General features: G+C 38.5%; 2 protein-coding genes across 4 annotated transcripts in view; one reads left to right on the forward strand and one right to left on the reverse strand.

The window, feature by feature from the left end:
• RBKS (ribokinase) overlaps positions 1–9274 on the reverse strand; it is a 69216-nt gene extending 59942 nt beyond the window's left edge. The window contains exon 1 of the mRNA XM_061990098.1: positions 8897–9274. Coding sequence (XP_061846082.1) covers positions 8897–8946 — 50 coding nt within the window. The 5' untranslated portion in view covers positions 8947–9274. The remainder of the gene's footprint in view (positions 1–8896) is intronic.
• Positions 9275–9343: 69 nt separating this feature from the next.
• The window catches only part of BABAM2 (BRISC and BRCA1 A complex member 2), a 167887-nt gene continuing 150073 nt past the window's right edge, over positions 9344–27157 (forward strand). The window contains exons 1-3 of one of the 3 annotated variants that reach the window (XM_061991286.1): positions 9346–9424; positions 12505–12588; positions 12780–12939. In XM_061991286.1, the coding sequence (XP_061847270.1) occupies positions 12812–12939 (128 nt within the window). In that variant the 5' untranslated portion in view covers positions 9346–9424; positions 12505–12588; positions 12780–12811. Of the gene's footprint in view, positions 9425–11133; positions 11152–12504; positions 12589–12779; positions 12940–27157 lie in introns of those variants that run through there. The other 2 variants (XM_061991287.1, XM_061991288.1) reach the window with 2 other exon arrangements.

The raw sequence follows: 27157 nt of genomic DNA on the forward strand, positions 1-27157 counted from the left end.
TGCCTTCATAACAGAACATGATATTCAATCTGTATCACTGGGATACCGCAGAAGCCCAAAGAATACCCTGAAGTACTGACAATGCCAATGTTCACTGTATCACAGTTTTGTATGATCTTTACTTGGAACCACACAGATGTCTAAGAACCCTACAGAAAGCGGAAGGCAACAGTTGTGCTATCTGTGAAGTGGGATGTTATAAATGAAGCTGTGGCTATATGGTATTGTGCATTGCTGTGATAAAATGACATCTTTATATAGCAGAAATGAACACAAACTCCTCACTCCTGATGTTGATACTGGACAACTGGTAAACAAGCCTTTATCCCAACAGCCTCTCATCCCTGATCATAATGTTATTATTTCTCAATCCTTCATTTTCTTCAAACAGAGATGTCACTCTTGTTTTCCAGAGACAGAGGAAGCTTCAGAATTCATGCAAAATGATGTAGAAGCTGCACACTGGGGAGGCTGCTCTAACACCACTTGCCTTTACACTTAGTAAACATAGGCCAGGTTTGTTATGGCTTTAGTAATCTCAGACTCCAAAAACTACATCCCATAATCCTGCCTGTCTGTTGTTCCATTCCAGACTGGCTGTGTTTCCATGAATGTCAATGGCAGAAAATTCACAGAAAACCTCTTCACATCCTGGACTTCCTGTGAAACTGGACACATGTAAGTCTTGTACCTAATTACAGCACACCATTTTGAGATTTTTTTCCTAACTTTCTGACACAGATTATTTAATCATATATTTTATGAGAGTTCATTTCTGTTATGTGGGAAAACTGACAGGATGAAATGTGCACAGGTGGGGTGTATTTTTGTAATTAAACTGCACCACCAAAAAAAGCTTCCAAATTTCATCTCATGTTGCAATACCTAGATGATGATGTTCTTTCTTATAAATTTTTCTCAATCTCTTTTCCCTTTCTCTTCACTCTTGTTTAGAAAAGTCTGCTTCCTTGTCTTAAAAAATCTTAAGTACTTGAAGGGATAAAATAAATTATGTTGTGAATCCACCAATTTCATGTTGCAGCATTAGCAACTGTTTTAACATTGGACACTACCTTTTAAATGAATGAATTTTCTTTTGCCATTGCAGTGTTGAAACTAGCCTTTGCTGTCACCAAACCAGGAGAAAGCATGTACATACTTAAGAAGGTTCAACAAAGAGATTCAGCTACTGATAGCTGGCAACTAGGGCACCCATTAAAAAGATGAAAAGACTGATAACCACTTTTGTTTTACTTTTGTGGGTTTTGTATAATAGCTTACTGACCTCCAAAGGGGAAAAATACCAGTCTAATGAGACTAGAAAATTGTGATACTTTAAGTCAAGCATTTAAGTAGCTCTGAATAGCAAAACTCTGAATACCATGGTGTTTTCAGGCAAGTGTTCTTTGCCTAGTGAGAGAACAGAAGATGGAGTAGCTGATTTTCATCTCCCATTGGGAACATACATCCCTAAAAACTTACCACCTGCTAGGATGAAAATGTTTCTGGATTCATTTACTCCATTAACCAAATGAACTCTCTAGAGAATTAAGCAATAGTTTCCCTGCCTCACATGGACTAAACCTAAAAGCTTGGTAAACACTAGTTTTATCTCACAAACCATAATTTTTAATTGCTAACACACATAGGAAAGGCATAATCCTCCATTGATGATATCATAGTCTACTGCCATGGAAATGACTGCAGTATCATAAACACAGGTTTAAGATGACCTCACTTTCATAGGAGAGAGGGAAATTTCACTGGAATGTCAATGACATTGGGAATAAACACATTTAGATACTACACAGTGAAAAAGCTCTTACTAGTTGGTTAAAACATAGAAGATGAGGATGACAGCTAGATGTGCAGCTGAACAGAAAAGGGGTTCTCCTGTCCAAACCTTAGAGTCTTTGAACAGAGACAGTCCTCTGAACTCTTGTCAGGGTTCCACTCCGTTAAGTTCACTACACCAGACAGGAGTGAAATCCCTGCCCTGACAGGCTTACAGTTTAACCACAAGAACATGAACAAAGCATGGCTATAGGAATATAGTGTAGGATCACAGAACAACATTGTAGCTGGAACGCTTCCTAGAATGAGTAAGTACTTCAGAAGTGGGAGGAAAAGAACTACAGTCTCTTGAAGCACACAAATAACAAGAAGCCAGACGCAAATGCAGAAGTACGATATCACTGTGGCAAGCACTAAGTATTTTGGCATCAGTGTATGAAAAGACATATATTTAACCTTCAGCTCTGAAGTACTGTGAGAAGTGACAAACGACTCAAGGGCTGGAAGTTGAAATTTGTGTGTAAGCTTTGTGGTGCTGTAAGCTGGGAACGTTGAGGACTGTGTGGAACCCCAAGTTGAGATGAGACAAAAAGCTTGAGCTGAGGACAGGGAGTGGAAAAATGTAGAAGGTGATAATGATCTCACCTAAGTAGAATATTTCATCTTGAAGGATCTCAAAGCAATTTACAAACTTAAACAGACCAGACACTGCAGCTGGTAGGAACAGAAGCAGACAGTTGGGAAGTCATTCATGGGGAGGAGGAGGTAAGGACTGAATGCAATATCTTCCAAAATGCTGGTGTTGGGAGAAGAGAGCAGGGCCAAACCAGACCCTTTTTCTGAATCTTGTAGTCATGTGAGAAAACTGCAAAAAGCAAGCAGGTAGCCAGAGACAGTAGAAAGAGAAGCAGAAAAACAGGGGTCCTCTGGATATTTGGGACTGTTAGGATTGAAGTTCCTCTGCCTTTTATCTCAACTGCATAGACTCTTCTCACTGTCTGCAATAAAACTGTATGTCTTTCCTGTTATTTTTGCCCTTTTTAAGACTTTTCTCAAATTTATCTTCACCTTTTTTCCTATGTTTTGACAAAGCAAATTGCCCCTCTTCATCATCTCTAAAATGTTTTCCAAATGCTTAGTAGGACAGGAACTGCTACTCCTTGGTTACTGGGATGCCAAAGAAATTACTTCAGCTATCACATTCATGTAGTACAGGCCCGACTGTAGTAACTGAAGGGCTCTTCTTTAGCTCAAAAGCACAACTAAATATATACTATTAAAACAAGTCTAAAAAACTAGAGTCTTTTTAGTTGTTGCTGAAATGGAATTGCTTCTGGAAGACAGCACCTAATTACAATACACAGTAGCTTAGGACACAAATGAAGACACGAAATGAAAAGGCAGGGAGGTTTCGATTAAATAGAATCCAGAAAGCAACACTTCTGTCGCACTCAGCTAAAAGACATTGTGTGATCAGTTTCACATTTGTATTTCCCAACACTTTTAAAACTTTTACATTTCCGTTTAGGAAGGGGGGAAAAGAAATGGTTTTCATGGATAAGAGACAAAGACAAGTGCCGAGCAGGTGTTCTAGCACCACCAGCCCTTCTCAGAGAGGACCCAGAGCATCCTCTGTTGCACAAACGACACTTTATTTCAGAAAGTGCCAGCTGGGAGCAATGGCACGTTGTCTCTAGTTTGGGGATCATTACCTTGGTTGCAAATGCAGCTCTTGAAATGGGCTAAAAAGAAAGTCATTGATGGCCTTGCCTACTTATTCTGTGTTAATTTAAGAAACACAACATTTTCCATCCTTTTCCCCTCTGATGTTTTGTCATTTTTTGTTAAAAGAATTTTGTTGGAATTTTTTTTGGGTCTGGAGTGTAACACCAAATAGTGCAAACAATGTACTAAAACATTACATGTATCTCACCCTAAAATAAAATGATCACTCACATTTTGCAGGGGAGGCATCAATTTACTGATAGTTTACAGCAGTGAAAAGCTTATTTTGATGTGAGCAAGCTTGGATCAGGCCCCACATCAGATGACCAGTGTCTGGGCCTACTACAGATATTTGAAAGCTATATATGAACAGAACATAATTTTCTTACTGAATTCTGTAACCAAGGATTTTGATACCTGATCTTTATCTTTATCCTACTTTTCTTTTTTGGCCCCCAAGGCACAGTTTTCTTCCTGCCAGGCAAGAGAGGGCAAAGGGAAGTTTCTCTAAACCACATTTAGATCTTCTAAAATCAGAGCAGCACAACAAAACACTGAGCCTCTGCATCCTGTGTTCACTATACACTCCAAACTTTGCTTGGTCAGAGAAGAAGACAAGGCAATAGTACTAGCTCTGAAATCAAGCACAGATTTTTCAATATTACATAAACTAAACAATTCACAGATGACACATTCTCTCATGCCTCGATGCCTTTCTCTGGATCCAAAAGATTAATTTCCTCAACTGGACTAAGCTTGTATTCCTTCACAGTTGCGCTTTCCCATGCTGCTGGCAATGGCAGATTGAGTAGAATGAGGAGTGGCTGCTGCAGGGGAAGCATTACAGATAAAACCAAAAACACAAACAAAATGGATTTGAAGGATTCTAGAACACTTTGCTGCTAGGAGAAGCTGAAGAGCAGAAGAAAACATTAAAGGAAGAAAAACATTAAAACTCTGTGACCACACACATGAGAAATCGTGGAACCTATAGAAAAGACCCGGAAATAAAGCAAAGAAGAAAATTAAGTCATATGTGAGACTTTCTCTACTTGCTCAAAAGAAACATAAGAAAATTCCTTTATATATTGCCACAAAAAACAGCCTGAAATTATTGCCCCACATACTGCACTTTAAAAAAATAAAGTACAGGCATAGCTCTGGATCATGGGCATTTCCAATGAGCCAGAGAGCCGTTTACTTCAGCACTGCATCTGACAATCACCACCACTGAAGGCTTAAGAGGAAGACGTAGCATTTCAGTAATGGAGATACCTTTGGTATTTTTACACAAGTAGAGCTTGTGCTTGGTTAGCAAAGATGAACTGATGCATCCATCAGGCTAGTCTGAGATGTTAATTCTGTATGTGCATATGTCACCACTGTCCACTCCAGTCTGGCAACATACTACTTTGTAACTCAATGCTTTCTCTGTCATGTCTTTCTTCCCTTGATGAGTGCTTTCAGTCACTCAGTTTATTACTTGTAATAATTATTAATGAAGGTTGTTACGATGGAGGACTGGAAGCAGAACTTTTAGTTTTGCTCCTTACAGGGAATGAAGCAACTCGAGTCAAGGAAAGAGGTCCACAGAAAACTAAGACTTCAAATGTTGAACATAGTAACAAACACAGTTTTCCAGTATTTGCACTGTGGTCTCAGTCTCTTGAGTTAAAGTGAAAAACTGTTGCTCTTGTGACCATCCAAAGACTGTTTTTCCATCTTACATTTTGTTCTTTGCTTCTGCTGTTTGCAATTGCCATGCCAAAGTTTCTCCTGTTTATTCTAATTGTTTTAGTGTGTCTGACTCTCATTGGTTTATATGTTTAGTCTTGTCCTGATTTAATGCCTTAAAATGCCAATGCTACGACCAGTCTGTAAATATGAGTCAGAAGAGCAAGTATTTAAATAATACTATGCATAGTACCCATCTGGTTTGCTATCTAGATCATACAGAATAATGCTGTTTTTGTTTTTTATTACTATTGCCTGCTATTGCCAATGAAGTGTTGATTGTGATTGTGACCACAAATATGTTTTGTTCCTGGTCCTATTAAGCCAAAAGAGTGTGGTTTACTGCATGTATGTACGTGAGGTTGTTTTGATTATACTAAATTCGCTTTAGAAAACCCACATTCTGCCACTGCAGCGCTACAGGACAATGAGAAAAGAATTTCCAATGAGAACAAAGTTTTAAAAGCAAACCACTGGGCCTGTTCCCTTTAAAAGAATTTTAAAGCATACTACCCTTTCTTCTGAATTTGATTATTTCCCAAAATTACATCTGAATACTGCCTTCAACAGAAGGTCTCTGTCCTTTTTCTTTGCAGTCATTACATAAGACGTAACAAACTTTAAGTTATATATTTCCATTTCACACAGGAGTTATGCTTCTTTAAATCTCTAGTTTACTGTATTTAATAAAATATTATGTGCTTTTTTTTTTCCAGTGGTGAATCTGGCTACCATAAGTCCAATGGTAGCTTGAAGTTTACCTTTCTGATTTTGAGTACCTTACCTCTGCAGATCTGGGAATGTTTACCATTTAATGTTTGCCACTCTGAGCTTCTAACTTTCCAGGGAGAGAGGGCTAAGTTTGTATTCCAAAGGGCCATCACAGTATTTTATCTGTTTCTGTTATAGCATTGCACTGTCTAGCTCTGGTAGAGTCTCAATCAATGTGATTATCTTCTAGCAAAGACAGGCTTTAGTGTTCAGTGGTAAATGTATGTACCAAACATAGTGTGTCCAAAAATGTGTCTGACCTCCTTTGCATGACTCCCACTCCTAATTCAGTTCATTCAGTCTTCTCCAAAGGGGCAACAGACAGGCATTTAACATGACCACTGCTGTCCATGTATTTTAAAACTGAAACATCAGCATAAATGACAAACTCACAAAAACCTGATCCTCTTTCATCACAGCTGAAATAAACCATAGCTCTAAATCTAGAATGTAAAGACCTCTCTAAATCCCAATATAAAGATGAGTCAACAGGTATCCTCTTGGTATCAATCTGAATCTTAACCTGTCAGGTTTTACCACATTTAATATAAGTTGCTTATTGTTCTCTATTTCATAGCTTTGCTCTCCACCTAGGTGCATCCTAGACTACAGTTTAGTACTTTCCAGTAATTTTACCAGTATTTCTGTAACACAGGATACATTTAAACTACATCTACATGGGTGCAGATTTCAGTCAGATTAAGCTCCGAACAGCTGAACTGAAACCCACTCTTTTTCTTATTTTATTAAATGACTGAAGTCCTGTGCTAGTAATAGGAAGAATGAGGCTGGCCCTTTTCAGTTGAGGCAAACGACCTTATCCCTAATAAAAAGCCCTTCACTGGTTTTTAAAGCAGAGGCTAATAAGATGATGACAGATATGTTCTTCTGATAACATATGTACAATTTAAGCAATTCTTTCAGCTGACTGAAATGTGAAATGGCATTTCTTCAACTTGATCTCAGTGTAACAGCATCTATGGCTACAACTCACGGTTCAATCTCTGGTTACAATATGGCCACTTAATATGGCTTCAAATAAATGACTGCATTTCTATCAAACCTGCAGACATAAAACTACTCAAACCAGGGAGTTTTCTATGTTTGTTTGTTTAAGTGTCAAGAAAAAGTCCAAAACTGCAGCTGTCAGCAGTGCTTAAACTGGTAGACAATTTCTCGACAATTTTTTTTCCCCACATTTTAGAGAGACAGAAAAAGGAACGTCTTGAGGTTAGAGGACCATGTTTTATATTTCAATATAACGTCACAAGAATCTGATAGCTCATTCACACATAACGTCAAGATCAGTTCTACAAGATTTTACTGTGACTTACAAGACAACTATTCTGCTTGGAAAGCCGCCAGCATGTTCTGCAGATTACATAAAGCATTAAATCTTTCTGACACGGGTTCTATGATTATTTAAGGGTTTTCACCATCTCTGCAACACATGTCTATCTACATACTCCTCAGCATATTCTTCAAATCAAGTATTCTCCACTTTCTTGACCCACAGCCTTTGATATAAACGTCTGCTGATTCAGATCGAGGAATCATGCTTTATACTGCAGCATTCCCAACACGATAAGCTGATGCAGTCCAGATACGTATTCTTTTAAATCCTACTTTAACTAAGTCTGCATATATAGTTTAAAAACAGATGTATAAAAACAGTGCAAATCAAAGATTGATTTGCACGTTTACTAGTGATGTCAAAGTCAGATGGTTTAGGCTAGTTTTTGCATCATTGCAAATTCCTGCATTTTTTCTCAAATTCTTCTGATATTTAGTATTCATTATAAAGTCCAAACTGCTTGAACCAAGAGCTTTCATGAACTTCTGTTCATTAACTTTAGAAAGAAGTTTCCAAATCTTACCTATATACAAAAAAAAACCAATGAGAATCAATTACCTAATTTTTAAAAAAAGGCTAAATGCCCAGAAAAATTAATAAAAAAGAATGAAAGCATTACTTTAAAGAAGGATTTAATCATTTAATAAACAGATTTGGGGTCCAGAGGTGCTAACTTTTTGAAGGGCTTCTTATTTCCACTTCTTGATTTTGTTTGAAGAACTTGGGAGGCTTTTTCTCTCTCTTTCAGTGTCACATAAAATGTTGCCTGCAAGTAAATAACTGATAACCCACTTTTTCATTGGGCTAACTTCAGTTTCTCTGCAATATAAAGCTTTCTTGCTTGCGTTTCTAGTGGAGACAAGTGCTTTGAACTGAAACCGTGTTACAGTTGACCGGGTTTATTTACCTTCATAAATCTTTCCAAACTCATCCCCTGATAAAAGTATCAGAGTTCACGATTTCCCATGCAGGTTACTATGAAAAGCTGCTTTTCTGGCAAGGCCAACACCGAGCCACCTAGCACAGCTGAAAACACAAACGCAAGTATCTCTTCTCCCTAAAGTTACAGACAGCTGATCAAAGCTGCAGCAGACAACACGTTCAAACTTCTCCCCGTTCCCACAGTCTTCTTTCAAAGCATTATTTGCAGGGCTGACATCACCCAGGCCCAGCCGCCCCCACCGGCGGCTCTGCTACTTCCCCCTGCCCCTGCCGCAGCCAACTCCTCCCCTCGGTTCCCTCTGCCCAGAGCTCCCCGCCGCCGCATCTGGCACCGACCCCACTTCTCCTGTCCCAGCCTGGAGAAAGACGTGACACCCGCGTTCCTTGGCCAGGGCAGGCGGGGTGGAGTGCAGCCCGGCCCAGCCTGCCCTTGGGAGGCGCAGGGAGCCGCGGCTCTGTCCCGGGCACCGTGACGCCGTGTGCTCCCGTGACCTCGGGGCCCCTCCGTCCAGGGAGGGCAAGAAACCGGCCCCGCGCCGGGGCCTTCCGACCTGTAGGAGACCCCCGGGTACTAACCTGACGAGGTCGGTCATACAGGATCCCACAACCACCACATCAGCGGCCATGGCACCAGGGGACGGGGCAGCCTCAGGGCCCGCAACCTGGCAAAGGCACTGCCCGGGCTTTGGACCCTGGACCCGGCCTTTGCGCCAGGCCGCGCCGCCGTGGCTTCCCCTGTTGCCACGGGCGACGGGCGCAGAAGGTGGTGGCGGCCTGCCCGCAGGGGCCTTCGGCCGGGAGGGGTGCCCCTGGCGAACGCCTGCTGGCAAGGCTACCCCCTCCCCTCCTCGCCCTCTCCCCCACTTCGCTCCGGCCGCGACGAAACAGCGACCCAACGCCTGCGCGGTGAAACCGTCCGCCCAGGCACTGCGGCGGTCCCCAATGCCAGTGAAGACCCCTCCGGCCCGGGGAGCGGTGGTGGCGGCGGGGGGCGGAAGCGCGCACGCCGCGCGGCGGGGCGGGGGCGCGCACGCCGGGCGCGGGTGGACGGGACGGGCGCGTGGCCGCGGCCGTTGCCAAGCGGCTGTGTTCCGGCCGCCGTAGGTATGGCGGGGCCCAGGCTCGGGCCGGGGAGGGGCGGGCGGGAGCAGCGCCCCTGCCGGCTCCGGGGCACCGGCGCGGCGGGCGGGAGGTAAGTGGGCTGGCTGACCTCTGCCCAGCCCCTGCCCCAGCCTCTGCCCCACCCGCCAGCCCCGGGGAGCAGGAGCTGAGGAGGGACCTGGCGCTGTAAGGCTGCAGGCCCGGTTCGGGAGGAGGCGGCCAGGAGGCGACGCGAGGGCCTGGGCCCCAGCGGCTTAGGCAGCGCCCAGCGGTTGCCCGGCCCGTTCCTGGGCGCTCCGGCGCGGCGGGGCGGTACGGCAGAGCACGGCACGCAGCGCCGCGGAGGCGAGCCCGCCGCCCTCGCACGGGGCGGTCCCTGGCCGCACGTGTCCTGGAGAGCCTCGCCGAGGCCCGGCTGGGGAGGCAGCGGGGCTTGGCGGGGATCATGACACTGAGCGACCTCCCGTGCCAATGCTGAGGGAAGCCGGGGTTTTACGTGGGGTTCTGTAAAACCGCCTTGCCAGTGCATTCCGGGCTGGCAGGCGGAGGGAGATGTGTGCGGATATGGTGGCAGGAAGTGGTCGTGGACCCTGTCTTTTTTGCCATACCCGGGCACCTGTTACTGCCACCCTCAACATGAAAGCCACAAAACCGGACTAGTTACAGTCAAAGCCAAGAGGGTTAGACAGGAATATTTACTTCGCGCTTCAAGGCCTCCATTAGGATACTCGTTTTTGCCTTCTTGGAGCTTCACTTAATGCCCATGGTGTTACTACTGGTGGTGGAGAAATAGTGTGTCGCATCTGGACACTCTCTGATGCCCGAAGCAGTGCCAGGGATTTTATGGTTACATTATATGTAACCATTAATATGGTTACATGTTACATTTGCCTGAAGTTGTAATGATAGGCTCCTGAATCTAAAATGATCCAACTCTTATTTTGTTTACTTATTTCAGATGTTTTGTTTTGTGAAGGAAACAGTCTAGTGAGTTTTGGGTTTGTTAATTCCCTGGAGTTTGTTTCTGTTTGTTTCCAGTACTGTGGGAAAATTTAGCTGCGGAAAAAAACATGTACCTGACAACTGAAACTTACAAACATGGTAGTAACTGTTAGAGTTTGTAAAAACCTTTATTGACAAAATAAATCAATTAGTTTAATTGATAGGAACCCTTCAAGTGTTGTGTATCTGGCTTGTTATATAGAAAATATGGAGAATCTTACAGAAACAATGCAGTAAAACCAGGAAAAATTCCTAGCAGTCATTTACATCTTGTTTTGCCAGTATCTGCATATTTTATTAACAAAAAGATAAGGAGTCTCACCCTGCAGCCGATTTTGGAAGGTGCAACTTTGATCACTGTCTATATCTCTCACATCTTTCAATTCTCCCCTCCTAACAGTCCTGTTAAAATGTGTCATCACCCAGAACCAATTCTGAGATCTTTGTGCGTAGCTCTCAAATTGACAGAGGGATAGCTTGTTTTTCATTGGTTTAAGAAGTTCTTGCCTTCATCAGTCCAGCTGTCCCTCTACTTGAAGTTAGTCTTCCCAACAGCTGAGCTGAGAGACTGAAATGTGTGCTGGTTTTAGTCGTTCTTATGCAAAGCATTGCTTTAGTTTCAACTCATTTTTATTAGCAGCTCAATCAAAGCTATTGGACTTTGCATTGAAATAGGTCAAATATGGGCTTGTGTTCTCTTCTCCTAGTTCCTCTGGGGAAAAATAAAGGTGAGTAGGCAGTAATTTTTGGTTGAAAAGTAACAAAAAGGAGGTACAATCTTAAATTGCTGTAGGTATTTGCTAAGCGAACTTAAGTTGTTGCCCCTTGTCAGTTACGGCAAATCATATATGTGAGGAGAACGGGTTGTAAGTTAGGATGTGGATATTTAGTCTTCATCTTGTTTGCTGCCATAAAATGTAAGAACCAGTGTATTAAGGAAAATTACTGTTTTCAGGAAGGCTTACTTTATTAGTTTTTTTGTTTGCCTTGAAGTGCCTGGTGTTTGCTTTATTCGGATAAATTCTGAATAGCTTGGATAAATACTCATTCTTGAGCATTGTTTCATAGTGCTTCAGTGTGAATGACTGTCTTGAGAACAAAATGTGTAATTTTAATGTTGCTAACGGTTACAGGGAGTTATCAATTTGTAGAAGTCCATTAGTTACCAACTAATGCTTGTAAACGGAGTGTTAGAAACAACAGAAAATTGCAACTATTATTGCAACTGTAACAACAACACAGGTTGTTCACACTCTCTTTATGGAACACTTCTTAATAGGGTAGGGCATGTACAGTATTTTGGAATCAAGGAAGTACAGGACATGTTCTTATTTTTCAGTTAAATGGATGTTTGAAACGTTAGAAGCCATTTTTAAATCATTAGAAGACATTTTTTAGGTATGAGCTCTTCTATTCCACGTGTCTGTGGCATGTTTATATTACCTTGAGTCATTTACAGCTTTGTCTTCTAAAACTGTCAAGTTCAGTTAATTTTCAGTGGAAACTTTATGCCTAAGAGCGTGATCGCATATGTTAGCATTTTAATAAGTTACCTACCCTTCTTTTCTCCCACTTCTCCTACCACAGTCTGTTGTTGTCAACATACTCTAGCCTTTTGTGATGTAGTTAAACTCTGCACATGCTCAGTTTCTCCATTTCAACTAAAAAGCAGCAGGTTCTTAAACTGCGCCAATGTGGTGTCCTAACTGATTTAGCGTAAGGTCACACAGTTGCAAGCACTTCTTTTCTGAAAAAAATGTGCTTAAAATGAGTGTACCTCAGCTTCCTGCTCTGTTTTGTGAATGAAAATGCCTTTCAAAGAGTACAGCGGTACTGTTGAAGGAAATCCATTAGAAGGCATTGTGAAGTGCTGTTAATAGCTACCTAATGAAGTACTATAAAAGTAAAGAAGTAAAATAGGTAATCAAACCTGTGGTCCCATTGCAGTCAGTAATATAAGTCTGCTGATTTCAGTGGAAGCAGAACAAATGTGGCTTGTCAATGGTACTCCTGATGCTTACAAGAAGGACTAGGCTGTGAAGTCTCAGAATGACACTCAGTTTTATTTCTCTTTCTTGTAGGGGTGGGATCCTTAAAGGACCCTAGGACATAAATCTGTTTTTATGTCGACATTGAATAAACTGGCTTCATTGAATATTGCAGGGGTAAGAGGAAAAAAAATTACCTCTGCTTATTTTTGCTTTATAAACCTGTGCACACTTCAGTTACTCTACATTGTTGATCATCGGTGTGCTTAACTTTTTTGTTTTGATGTTTCCAGAGTGCATGTGAATTGACATAAAAAAGTAGGATTTAAAAAAAAAAATTATTTTCCCCCCTTACTATCCCTGTGCAGCTCAAGACAAAAGGAAAGAGGAGCATACTAAAATGTCACCTGAAGTTGCCTTGAACAGAATTTCTCCAGCGCTCTCACCCTTCATTTCCAGCGTGGTCAGAAATGGAAAAGTAGGACTGGATGCTACTAATTGTTTACGGATTACAGACTTGAAATCTGGGTAAGTGAGCTCATCTAAAAAGAATACCCAACCCCTCACAGTTAAGATGTCTTTTCAGGACTGAATTTTACTATGCTCATGTGTATTTAGGCATTTCCAATATATCTGGAGCTGACATACTAGCTACATTAATTTTTCATCTTACTACCATTTTGTACTTTGGGAGATGTAATTTGTCAAATTGTTGGCAATAATAATCTTGTTAAAACACTTTTATCACTGCCACTTGATAGTTCTGATTTTCAGCAGTGAGATAAACACTTGTTGTTTGTCATTTGCTTACTCAATCTTTTCTGTGATTTGAAAATTTGAAGATAAATTTATGTGACCTTACCTTTAGTCATGAATAAGCTAAATAAGAAAAAAATTAACTTTACCTGGCCTCTGTCAGGATCAGTACATCGAGTGGCTGTAGGATGAAGTGTTTGAAATAGACCAAGCTATTCCTTTTAATTTTAATTCCAGAAGGATTCAAATTGGTTTTCAGGTAGAAATAAAGTTTGGGATCGACATGTTCAAAGAGACTCTGGTGTGTAACCACTATGGGAGAAGGGAAATGCTTGAAGTAGAATTTGCTTTAGGCATTGTGCAGTGTGAGGAGACTCTCAAGGTGGCTGATAAAAGAATAGTTAAGATGAGATACGTCAGAAATTACTTTATTCTCTTATTGCTTATTTGTTACTGGAGTTCAGAGCCTAAAATTGCTTCAGCTTAAGGTGTCCAAGTCACCATTTTTGTACAACCTACTGCTTTGTGTGTCATTTTGAATGACAGCATAACCCAATAGATCTTGAGAACCACCACAAATCACTGTTGTTTTAAAATTTTATTCTGATGAAAACTTTGTTTAATATGCTTCTGTAGGCTGCTTTATTATGGTTTCATGGAGAGTTCAGGAGATGCTCTTCTAGTAGTTACAATGCCTTTTCAGGAAGGAGGTGTGTATTCCAGGGTTAATTTCAAAGGAACCATTCCCTCCGTGGAAGTTGCTTGTGATACAGTACAGATTTACAGAGGTCTAAGAAGCTATAACTTTGTTGTCAGTTTTGTCTGGCTTGGCATTTAAGCTTGCAAATGATGTGAGACAGTCTGAGCAGTTATGCATCTGCTGCTGTCATTTCATGTTAGATTTGGTTTCTCTTGTACTAGACTTCTAGGAAGATTGAGATGGGAGCTACGTTTTATCCTATTGAATGAGAGAAAGGAATACAAAAAAGGTAGAGAGAAAACACAGCTGTAGTGTGGTGGTGAAAGTATTAGCTTGGTGGGAGGTAGGTAAGGGTTTTTCTCTCTGCCCACTGAATGCTTATGCTGCCTGTCTTTAAAATAATAGATTAAAATAATATAAAGCAGTGTTTTCTAACTGACTATTTTCAGAGGCATTTTTAGTAAGTATCTGAAGTTTTTGGCCAGTAATCTTACTGAATAAATTCTGAATATTTTCCAAGACTTTATTCTGTAGAAAACTAAAAACTGCCCCCAACTTGTGCCTGTCACCCAAACCCAGTGATTCAAGTTGTGTAGTAACTGTTGAAGCTGGAGTTTACAACAGAGGTACAACACCTGCCAGAGATTGTCCCATATTTTGTTTAAAGGCATAGGCTCAGCTATATGCAAAAGATAGCGCTTTTTTTTCCCCCCTCTTGTTCTGAAACATAGAAATGAACATCCTTCCCTATATTGAGGCTGTTTTATGGCTTGAGGTTATTAGGAGCTGGAGATGGAATAATCACAATTCTACATTTAGAAGAAAATTATTTTTTAGGGTTGTTTTATAAATAAGTTTCTTAAAAGCATTATTCTAAACAGGATTCATTAGCAATTACTTGGAATTTCTTTGCAAATTTCATGCATGTGGATTTTTAGGAAAGAAAATTTTGAATTTGTGCATCAGTGTAGAAATAGAAAGTTCCTTGTGATTTAATGCCTTATGATGCCCCTGAACAGGTAAACAATGTAAAATTACTTAACATAAGATGGATGCATCACAGAAATATAGAAAAATCCCTTCAAGATCTGGTTGAGTGGTCTTTAACCTTTGATACATGAGCCTTTGAGACTCCACAGGCTGTTTTTGAGAGGCTTATGTCAGTTTATCAGTAACAAAATCTCCAACCAATTAAAATTTGTTGAATACTGAGGAATTTCTATTTTATTTTACCAGTGTAAGATCAAATTCCAGGTTTATAGCTTATCATGTCAATTGATTTTGATTTATAAAAGGCAAACGTATTAAGCCTTTGATTATTTGAAAAGTCAATCTGTATGTCAGATGGTTTTAGTAAGGAACTTATTTTGCACTTTTCTTGCTAAGATGGACTACTTGGTTTTGTTGTGTTTTATAAAACGTGTTAAAGAGCTGATGTTAGATTAGAAGTATAACAATATGTTAATTTGCTTTGCTTGCAGGTGTGGAAGGGAAATATGTCATAGTAAGGAAATCCTATTGTTTTGCAGTCTTTGAGTATGTAAATGTTTTATAATAATATGTTACAGTTCTATAATGTCTCTGTGTTTTACAAACTTATTAAACAGTATCAGTCTCATCAGACATACATAATTTACATCAGTGAGCCAGGACCTCCCTCAGTGCAACCTGGAGACGTTTCCTCTTAGCCTGTCCTTTCTTGCTTGTGAGAAGAGACCAACTCCCACCTTGCCACAGCCTCCTGTCAGGGAGTTGCAGAGAGTGATCTTGTCTGCCCTCAGCCTCCTCTTCTTCAGACTGAATAACCCCAGCTCCCTCAGCTGCCCCTCATAAGACTTGTACTCCAGCCCCTTCACCAGCATGGAGAGTCGTGTCCTGTGAAGTGGTGGAGGAGATCTGTGTCCCAGCTTGAGTTACGCACGCTAAATAATAAAGATGGTCCTCTTGAGGTCTGTGCTGAGCAGTTGTCAAAACAGACAGCTTGAGCACTTACAGGTGAAACATCATCAGTTGGTGCTACAAAGCAGAATAAGCCTTTCCTGAAAAAAAGATTTGCTCTTCAGTATTTTCTCAAGCCCCATTCTTTGTAGCTATTGAAGAAGTTTGCACACTGGTCACACACTTGTGTTGTGACAGTACTGTTTTGGATAAAATTCAAGGGAGCATCTTTCTTAGGAGGAAAGGCTGCGGGAACTGGAGCTGTTTGGTCTGGATAAGAGGAGAATGTAAGGGATCTCATTAATATTTATAGATATCTAAATAGTGGATGTTAGGAGGCTAGGGCATCACTTTTTTTCTGTTGTATCCAGTGACAGGACAAGGGGTGATGGAAAAAAGCTTGAACACAAAAAGTTCCATTTAAACAAACAGAAAAACTATTTCACTGTGAGGGCAATGGAGCACTGGAACAGGCTGCCTGGGGAGGTTGTGGAGTCACCTTTTCTGGAGATTTTCAAGAGCTGCCTGGATAAGTTCCTGTGACCTTCAGGATCAAGTCCTGTTATAGGAATTACATCACCAGTGCTGGTGCAGAGTGAGTTAAGAAATGTGAGTACCACTGAACTAAGCTCAGCAATATGGCATGACAGGAAAGAAGTAAACTGCTCAATAGAAATAGGAATAAAAAGTTAGGTGGCCAAGTCTGCATAGCTCTTACCTTCTTTCTCATAAAAAGAGTTCCACAGTGAACAAAAATAGAACCCAAGTGTTAGATTGTATCTGAAATATAGCACTTGGAGCAACATTGATTCTGGTGATAAGAAAACCTTGGCAGGCATCTTTCTTGCATTAATAAAAGACAATATTTGAGATGACAGAGTGAATGAAAGCATTTTTAGTCTTGCACAGGATATTACCTTGTTCTAGACACAAAGAAAATACTGCTGCCAATTGAGTCAATGCCATATATTGTACCACTCAGTTAATCTGCAGTGGTGTCTCTTTGAAATAACGACCCATCTTAATTAGATATTAAAAGCTACTCATGACAAACTGAATTGTGGCTAAGGCATTTTCCTTAGCATATATACATAAAAGCATGGGAAAGATGTTGAATAGGGAAATGTGATTATTAGGTGGATTTAGAAATAGAGGACATTTTTCTATGTGTAGGATATTTAATTATTGTATAATGTAGAATCTAATTATTTGAGAGGCTGTTGGTTTCCTGTGGGGTGTTACAGTAGCAAAAAACATATTTATGGTGATCATTGCCTTTGAGAACTCCTTTTTTTTTCCCCTACAACTGTTCATCAGGGCCCATGCTTGAGCTTCATATTATGCTATAAGCCTGTTCTTATTCAGCAAACTTCATTTTGTTTTTTTAAATTGCTTTGATGTGTTGCACCAGTTAGAATTTCAAAATGAATACAGTGATTTAAAACTGCATGTTTTAAGATTCTTTTTTAAAAATGTATCCACTTATAATGAAATTTTAAATATAATACTTGTTTGATTATTTGTATTCCATATTTATTAGAAGATTAATTGTGAATTATTACAGAATTGGTGTGTACTAAACCATGTTGGTATTTTGTTCTTTGCACCTGCATGATTCACTGTCGATTTTGCTTGATACTGAGCTATGTTTATGATTAGTTTTGTTCCTGAGAGAAACCTATATGAGGAGTGGTCAAAGGAATGTAGTACTATCTGGAGTAGATTTAAACATACAAATTTAGTATCAAGTGGTAATAAGATATTTATAACTTTATTGCCTTGTGTCCCAATGAGTAGTGATTATTTACTTTTTTTGTGTTCTAAAGTAGACTGCAATATGCTCTGCTATTTACCTTTCTTTTGGGCATTTCCCTTTTTCAAGTAAATATGCATTTCATGTGGATATTTCATGAAATATTTCACAGTTAAAAACTGACATTACTATTAAAATACTGTAGTGGTTATTTAAAGCTTTTACTTGATCTTTTGCTTTTGATTAATTTAAGTTGAAATATTCTACTTCAGTTATTAGAGGAAAGTTCACATTCCATCATTCACACTGATATAGATAAGTAGGGATTTTAACATTAATTTTGTATGTTTGAAGTTTAACGAGTCTGACTCTTCTGAGCACAATTACTGTGAAAAGCTGTTTTAAAAAATAATTACGTTCTCAGTAAAATATATACTTGAAAGGATGTAGCAGTTCCTAGAAGAGATACAGTCTTTTGAGCCCTTTAGTGCTATACTGTGTGAAAGTAATACTTTGTTTCATTCCAGTTTCTGATAGCAAACATATTTTTTCACTACAAGAAGTCTTATTGCTAGTAGTTTGTTGTTACTCAAGCAAAATTTAACAGACTGAAGCTCTGATGGGACAATGAGACAGAATTGTCACTGCGGAGCAGCACTTGGAACTTCAAACAGCGATGTTTCTGTCTGGTCCAAAAAAGACTCAAGATTGCTCTCTCCTGCATTCCTTTCTGAATGTTGAAAAAACAAGGGCAAAATGTCTGTTTGATAAACACCTAAGTGTAGTGCATACATTTGGTAATGGTTTTGTAAATATTCTCCACAAAGTTTGTAATTTTTTTTATACCTATTTTAAACAAAGTGCTTGAAGTTCTTTAGAAAAAAACCCCTATGTGTGTCAGTTTCAAGTGCTATGGGTAAAGAAAGGATTTTAAAAAGTAAAGGTAATATTAGATAATTGCAGTACTTCGGGCTCTAGTTTGAAAGATTACATAGGTTTTCCTAAGATTTGTTATATTTAAATATTGCACAGTATATATTTGCTGGTATTTTTAGACTGGGATAGTGAGTGACTTCCTCTTTTCCCACCTTTTAAAAACTGAATGTAATGTCTGCTAGTTTTATGCTTTAAAAAAAGTGAAAAGTGAGAAGAAACTTGGATGTAAGTGCCAACTGTTTCTTTTATGATTTGTTTAAAGAGAGCTTCACAGGATACAGTACTAATATATGTGCCAAATACAGTTGGAAGGATGTACCTTAGCAAAGTATTTAAATATATGTTTTGACTATCTGTACCTTGGTAACTCATTGAACAGTTATTGAAAGGGCTTATGTTAATATGTTCTAGATCTCTGTCCAGGACTTTCTGCTGTTGTAACATATGTCTGTCTGTATTCTTTGCATTGTTCGTCACTGCAGGAGAAAATCCCGAGGCTTTATTTTTTGTTGTAAAGGTATCTAAATATCTAATAATTGGGTACCTGATCCAATTTCTCTCCTTTTTCCAAATCCTTTTCTGCCACACAGATGCAGCATTTGTTTAATGTAAACTGGACAGATCTCTAGCATATTCCATTTCACCAGAAGCTGAGAACAACTGGCTTTTAATTTTTTATTCTTCTACTGAGTACAGAAGAATATAATCCTGGTTAGCTTATTGGTAAAGTCTTCCAGCCTTATGTATGCAATTGTACTTCATGTATGCTTGATTCTCTTATACATACATACATGATATAACATAAATAGCTAATGTACACATGTAACAAAGCTGAAGCAAAAGACTATGATTTTTTTTGTTTTGTTTTACCCTATTTGTTTCAGTTGCTGTCTGATAAGTTTGAGGGCTTTGAAAGCATAGGAGATGATCAGAAGCTCAATCCTGACAGATGGGTATGTGACAGTATGGAAGACCTGCTTCTGCCTCATTTACGTTACAGCCAAGAGGAATCAATAGGAATACTTCTGTAAATAGCTTCTGTGAGGTAGTAATAATAAAAGGTGCAAACTATTAACAGAATATGTACACTTTTTTGACTACACAGTCATTCTCCAAAAATGTGGGAAATCAGAAACTGTACAGGTTTTTTATTATAAGGTAATGATTGCTATGTAAGCTTGCATAATAAATTCCAAAAGGCAGTGTCATTGTCAGAAGAGCCTCTTTTGTTGGCACGTTGGTTGACATGTCTCTATTGCTGCCCTTTTAAATGCACCCTTACAAATGCTTTGGAATCTCCTGAACCATCAGTCATGGTGCTTGCCTTTCTGACTTAGAGAGAACTGAATTTTTCAGACTGTTCAGCTGTCCAGCACTGAATTTGCATTGTAGATTTAATATCCCCAATTCAACTGGAACTGGAATAAAAATACCAATGCAACACTATGCCTGAGCTCTTCTAATCTGTTTCTTAAGACACATACCTTACACATTTACTTGGCACTGCTCTGAACAGTGTAGACATACCTTGGAGCAACTATTTCCTAACTGAAGGTTAGTATTCAGAGAATACTTAGAGCTGTATGTATAAGTAAACAGAGTTTCATTTACTCTTTAAATTGCTGATTTTGTTGGAGATTCTGTGAAGTAAAGGTAAACCGCTTAAGTCATCTGTAGAAAAGTAAAAGGTGATGAAAGGGAACATACTTGTTTTGTCTTTCCTGAGAGAAGTGAATTGGTATGTCTGAGGCAAGCCACTCAGCAGTGTAGGCCACAGGTGTTTTTTCTTTGTAATCTGTGGTATACAGCTGAAAAAACAAAATTAGACCACTAGGACTGGGTGTTTTTATTACTGTGATTACAGTTTTCCTGTCTTTTTATACTGTTGTGTATCTTTAATGTTGTAATGAATCTAAAATAATGTTAGAAATAGGAGAACTACTGATATCTTCATTCAGGTGTTGTCTTTTCATAGGCTTTCTGGCACATCTCCAGTTCTGTAGTATTTTATCTGAATGTACACAATTTGAAGTTACCTTTTTGAATATATGTGCAATGTAAAGCTATGGAGTTGTGTACAAAATGTGGTGCTCCTTGCTTGGTCTAGCTTTTATATCCAAACAGCCAAATTCATGTTCATTGTATTAACATAAATTTCCTCTGAGACTGTACAAGATTAGGAAATGAAATAATTAGAAATCTGTGATCAGAAAGCTCTAAAAATCTGCAATTAGAAGAAAACTCTAAAAGAAAATGTGAAAAAACATAGGCTTACTAGACCCCTTCTAATACTGTGTAGTTAGTTTGTTAACAGGAGAAAATATATAAATGTGGACTATACCTTTAGTCCTTATGGATTTTTCCTGATACCAATTCATTGTATTTTCCAATAAATGGAACAGTTCTATGGTGTGAAATAATTTACTTGAATGATAAAATGGGAGTCTTTATGGCTACAACAGGTGGTATTGGGAGCAATGAAATATGACTTATTAAAACTTATGTTTATAATAGCTTGGCTTTTGTTACTTTCTGTATGAATATGCCCTTTCTGTGAACACTGAAGGGATCTGAAACTCCAGGTGGTAGACTGTAATTTCATACTTGGCTAAGAATGGTTCCCTTTTAGAGTAATCTGAAAGTAGAAATATTCCTTGTCTGATTCTTTTTTTCTTTCTTCAGAAATTGAATTCATATTAATGAACAGTAGAACATCAGAGATGCTTAGGTTCTAATTCATAATAAAGTAATATCAAATCAAATGTCAATTGTGAAAATATGAAATAGGACTTTTAATCTGACAAGAGGGGAAGGAGATGAAGTAAATCCAAAGGATGCATCTGCTACTCCATCATGCTGTTCTCTATGACTTTGCTTATGAGTTCCAAGGATTTAGGGTACAGCCAGTTGACCAGTATAGTGAAGTGCCTTTTCCTTGCCCAAATGTTTGACAGAAAGGTAGTTTATGATACTGGAAATTCATTAAGTTACTTACCAAAACATGGAATATGTGTTGTGAGTGCACATTGCAATTGTTTCTGTTTGTTTTAAAATCAGTCTTTCATTAAAATTTCCATTTTCTGCTTTTGTTTTATTCTTGTGGGGAGTATGTGCACTATATGTAGCTTTTGAAGAGTTATAGGCAATTACCGGAGTATAAAAGATCTTGCTTATAACAGTAATCACTTTGATTAAAAAATATGTTTATAAAATATGTTTGCAAAGCCTATTTCATTCAAACTTTACTTTGACAGTTTTTAATTATTTTTCATAAATTTTTGTTATAGTTAACTCATTGAGACCCAGTATTGATTACCTTCCACTCTATGCTGTAGGTATTTCACAAGTGGGAACTTTTGAGGTAGTCTGTTCTTTCAAGTACGCTTGCAAGTCTGTTAGATATGGTGCTGCCTAGCAGCTCAGTCTTCATATTCCTTCTTGTGGTGGCCCTTTCCAACATGTCCTGCTATGGTGACTGGAGAAGACCTGTTCTAAAACCAGCCTCCCTAGGCTAAATGAACAGGGAGTTTGTGATGCTAAAGAGTTCTACAATCGTGTGAGATTTGTATGTGCTTTCATTTAATGTAGAAGTCCTCTGATGTGATTTCAAAATATATATGTGTGTGTGTGCTTCTTCACTTTCCCTCATAGAGGCTGATCTGAGTGTCTGCCTCCAGCAGAGGTAGTCATACTTTGGGAGATTGCAGGACACATGCCACAGGATCAGGGCACATGTGAAGGACATTAGCAGTTCTAGAAGCAAGCCTAGAGCTCTGCCCACCCACAACATCTGCTTTGGCAAACTCACTCATACTAAGTAAATCTACATTTTCTGTTAACATATAGCTGCTATATTTCTTGTACTAATGACAGTAGCCACTAGATGCTTTTGTATAGTCTTTATAATGAAAGCATGTTGCTATCAGCTGAAGTGATTTTAAACAATTACTTGAACTTGTTAAAAAATGCAAATCTACCTATCAGTGCAGAAGAAGTGAGGTTATTTTCCTAGGTTATGTGTTCTGCCTAACATCCCACTCCTTACTAAAGGTTCCAATTGGTACATTCCATATAAGAAAACATAAATATGTACGTGAAGGAAAATCTTATCGTTACAGCAGATTACGATTTTGTTGGGAATATAGTTGACATATTTGGAAACACCTTGGACTTCCAGACTTGATAACTGGATTGAAATACTGTTGAAATAATGGAATATCATCCATACTAACAGGATTCAAACCCAGCATCATAATACGTATTGCAATGCCAAAAGTAATCTTTATGGATACATTAATTTTATACTAAGTTTGAAGAAACTAGCAAGGGTACAAATGAGTTGTATGAAAACAAAGGGTTAATATATTGGAAAGTTCTTTGGAATAATTATCAACTGGCTTTCAGGTTTTAATATTTTAATTAAAATATGTATGTTAGTAGTGATCACTCTAAGTAGAACTGGGTTTTTATTTCCCAAAAGAAGTGGTTTGTGTCTTTTAACTGCAAGTCCATTTCTCTTATATGTGTAATACATATGTATTAGAGAAGGGGAACTGAAGATGAAAATTGATTGACTAGACTATGTTTCCCGTTTAAAATTTTGCCCTATTGACAGAATTTTGGTTGAATCTGTTGATTTTCAGCAGCAGCTACTCAGTACTCTTGTGTATTTGCAGGCCTCTGTGAGCCTGTAAAGCTTTCTGCACTGTTGCATGGAGCTGCAATATGATACAGGTTTTCATCATCAGTGTGAGTTCTCTAAAATGTTAAGTTTTTTTGCACCATTTTTCTGTTTCTTGATCCTTGCAAAAAACCTGTCACCTGCTGGCCTTTCTTTCACTCTCTTTCCCCTTCCACACCCTTTAATTTTTCTTAATGTCTCTGTAGATGACTTACCCATCTGTTGTGAATTCTGCAATTAATTCTTAATTAAATGGGTTGAAATATTGTGTCTTCAAGGAGCACTGGAGCAGATTTCCATCTACAAAAATGGGAGGAAAGAAGAATCTGAAGGCATCAACAAATTCTACTTGAATGTAGCATTAGGGTCTTTTTCTTAGCAAATGCCACAATAAGAGTTTTTGGTGGAGTTTTGAGTTTGCTACCACTTACAGGTAACAAGGATTTTACCTGTCTTTGCCTCCAAATTGTATTCTACATAAATATTGGGGTGTATGCCTTTACCATCTGGAAAAAAGAAGGAATAAAAAGGAGATTGTATGTTTTTCAGTAGAACTGTTGTACCTCTGTTGGCATTCCTAGATGTTGGCTACAGATTTATTTGGTTCTACACAGTAGATTTTTAGAAATGTCGGTGGTTCAGTTGGGGTTTTGGTTTGTTTTTTTTTTAGTCCTTTGGACAGAATAATCACTCATCTCCAGACTTTAAGGATTAAGGTGGTAAACACTTGGTATCTTATTTCATTGTGGACCCCTTCAGCTGACACAAAACTTAAAATTGGATGAGATAGCCCAAATAATTTAAAATGGCTTGTCCTGGGAATACTTTCAAGTGATACCTGGGTAATACTAATTGATAAGGAAGACTATGGTGAAATCTAGGGCTATAACAGCTATTCTTTTCATCATGGCTTCAATCCTATAAAATATCAAGCTCAGAAGGAATGGGTATTTTTTGTTTAGCTTAAACAAAACAGTCAATTCAACAGAATAGTCAATTATGGATACATTGCAAGTAAGAAAAAACTTTGATAATATGCTCAACTCGAACTGCTTTTCTAGAGTCTTTTAGAATACTCTTAAGAAGGAGGATTATTTTTGCAGGAAAAATACCTTCTTCTCTACCTATCATCTTAAGCTGATGCCATACTCTAAGCAGCAAAACTTTCCTGGTATTTTTTTTTTCTTTGCTCTTTTTTTCTCTGATAATCCTCCTTTTTTCTTTTTGTGTCTAGTAAAGAATTCTGAACACTTCTGACTAAGCATGTGTTGCTGACAGCAGCTTTTTCTTTGCCTAAGAACTGATTTGGTTTATGAGTGTTTTATTTACTGTGAAGGAAACCCTTTTCCAACAGATCACAGACAATCTCAACTGTAAGATGCATCAAGCACTCAACAAAGGAATGTTGTACTTGTCTTCTAGTTGGAATACTTATTTTGTAAGGATGCAGTGTATCTCAACTCAAGTTTAATCTACTCTATTAGTTGCAGTAATTAATACAGTAGTTAATTACAGCAAAGTAATACAGTTAATCTACTGCTCAAGGAACTTGGTGAAAATCTGCTGAGAATGAGTTTATGTTCAGCTATTGTTTCTACCAGATTCCAACTGAGGGTCTCAGTATAACTCCTTTGGGTAGGGCTGCATGATTTTAAGCAATACATTCAAGGATATTCCTTTGTCCCAGAAACTTGTCAAGTTGATTATTCTTTGATATTTTAGTGGGCAAACTGTAGTAGGAGATCTTATAGTATAGCATTAATCATCTTAGGAAGATGAATTCATATCACTGCTCTGAGCATCAGAGCATTAATTCTTGCTTCCATGGCTTTCTTGTGTAAAATATTGACTATTTAGATGAAGATATACAAACCAGTGTAATATTTTTCCGTGACTAAAGAGCGAGGTAGCACATCATGAGATGGAGTGAGCTTCTGAAATTACTTTTTGGCACCAGGTATTACTGTTCTGTCTGTCAATCCTCTATGAAGACAGGACAACAAATAATCATTAAAAGACCTTGTTATGAGTCAGTCCTTTTCAGTGTGACTTTTGGGTGGCCATATTAAGTGAATGGATCAGCAAATAGAAGATCTTACATTTTGGAGAAGATATAGAGGCCAAGCTTTTGGGTATATTAGTATTTATGAGAGATTCTGTGTGTTAAGGAAATTCAAGCAGGACAAGATGTCCATAGCCAGGACTTTATCTGTGGCTATTTGTTAAAATTAGGTCACACATAGACTGCCAGATGTACCAAACTTTTGATTTGCCTTAGGAATTTTGTTCTTCTACTGTTTGTACTAAAAAATAACCATCTCCTTTTAAATGGATCTATGTAAGATTTTTGCTTAGTCACTCAGCCTCTTGCAGTATTGAAGTCTCGTGTGCAGAGTAATACGGCATCAACCCCATGAATACTGCCACTTTCCATCACTTCTAGACTAGAAAAATTAAAAACATAATTATGAAAAATACTTAGTACTGCTTTTAGGGATATTTACCATTTAATCAGGTTTTTATTTTAATATTGAAGAGTATTATATTTTCTCTATTTCTAAATGTCTGATGGTGCTAAAAGAAAAGATGGTTAGGGTATTTGCAGGATCTGTCTGTTGAAAAGCTAACAATGTTATTTTGATGGTATCTGAGAAATGTGCTTCAGGCTGTGACCCATGATACTTTGAAAGGAAGTTCCATTAAATACGCATATTGCAGAAATGAACTTGCAAAGGATTTTTTACGTTGCTTTTTTTTGTATGCTATTTAGAATTGGCTTTATATGTAACGTAAGCCTTAGAAATGACTTGAAAGTGGATAATAATACTCTCATACGTATAACTGTTAAATTCATCTACAGTTACTATGAAAGAAACCCATGTCTTTGTAAAAAATATATTCTTTTGTCTCTGGTGCAGTGGAGCTCCAGTATTCCATATTCTCAATTTGACTCCTAGTGAGATTGGTGATACTTACTGTTCTTGCTAAGCCCTACCTAAATGTAATTCAAAAGGAAGTAGTGTAGAGCATTAAATGAAAAAACATTTTTCAGCTCTGGTCTTGTCGTCCAGCATATTGCGTTCCCTTTCATGTTGTCATCGTTGGCAGGTTTAATAAACATCATTTTTCTCCCTCATCGGTTTTTCAATGAAATGCAAAGTAGAAGAAAATGCACTCAGTGTGTTCTTCCTGGATGGAGCGAAAGTGAACTAATCTTTCCTGAAATTTGCTTTCCAGTCAGCCCTGCATACATCTGATAGTAGTTTTACCTAAAGTGTGTTTCCATAGATTGTTTTGCATGATTATCCCACAAGACATTGCAAGAACCTTTCTAAAGTGAAGACAGGACATGTGTTGCTTCCCTTTTTTTTTTTTTTTTTTGGTAAGGACAGCTGTCTAATTTCTGTAAATGATACTGAAAAATGCAGTATATTTTTGTTGAATGAACATGGACTGTTAATTATATCTGTGTTGGATTCTGACTGCGCACAAGTGGTTTGCTTAGGTTTTTTGGTATTTTTCTGGAAACTTCATTTGAGTTAATTGATCTGTAGTTCTGTGGCTTGTTCTTTTTGATGAAGCTATGCGTGGGCCCAAATGTGATTGAGTAGTAAATGTTGCTCACTGAATAAAAACAATCTGAAGCTATTGCACATGGTTTCCTTAACTTTCAAGTGTGACAAGAAAAGAGATTATAGAGCCAACATCTGAGAGAAATGGCTCTCTGAAGCATTTTGTGCATGTTAGAATTAACACAGACAGAGCTGCAGGATTTCTGTGTTGTGTAGTTCTCTAAGATAGGATAAGTGTTTTTGTGCGTTCTGTCCTGCCCATCTTTTTGCTTTTGGATGTGTGTATGGCTCACTAAACATGACTTTTGTTTCATTATATTGTCAGTGGTTTGTATTACAGCTCTACCAGTGATGTGACACATGAACTTAAGTTATTTTACCTTAGTCTACCCTCTTTTTAATCTTTGTGT

Source organism: Colius striatus, chromosome 2, assembly GCF_028858725.1.
Source record: "Colius striatus isolate bColStr4 chromosome 2, bColStr4.1.hap1, whole genome shotgun sequence".
Classification (NCBI taxonomy): Eukaryota; Metazoa; Chordata; class Aves; order Coliiformes; family Coliidae; genus Colius; species Colius striatus.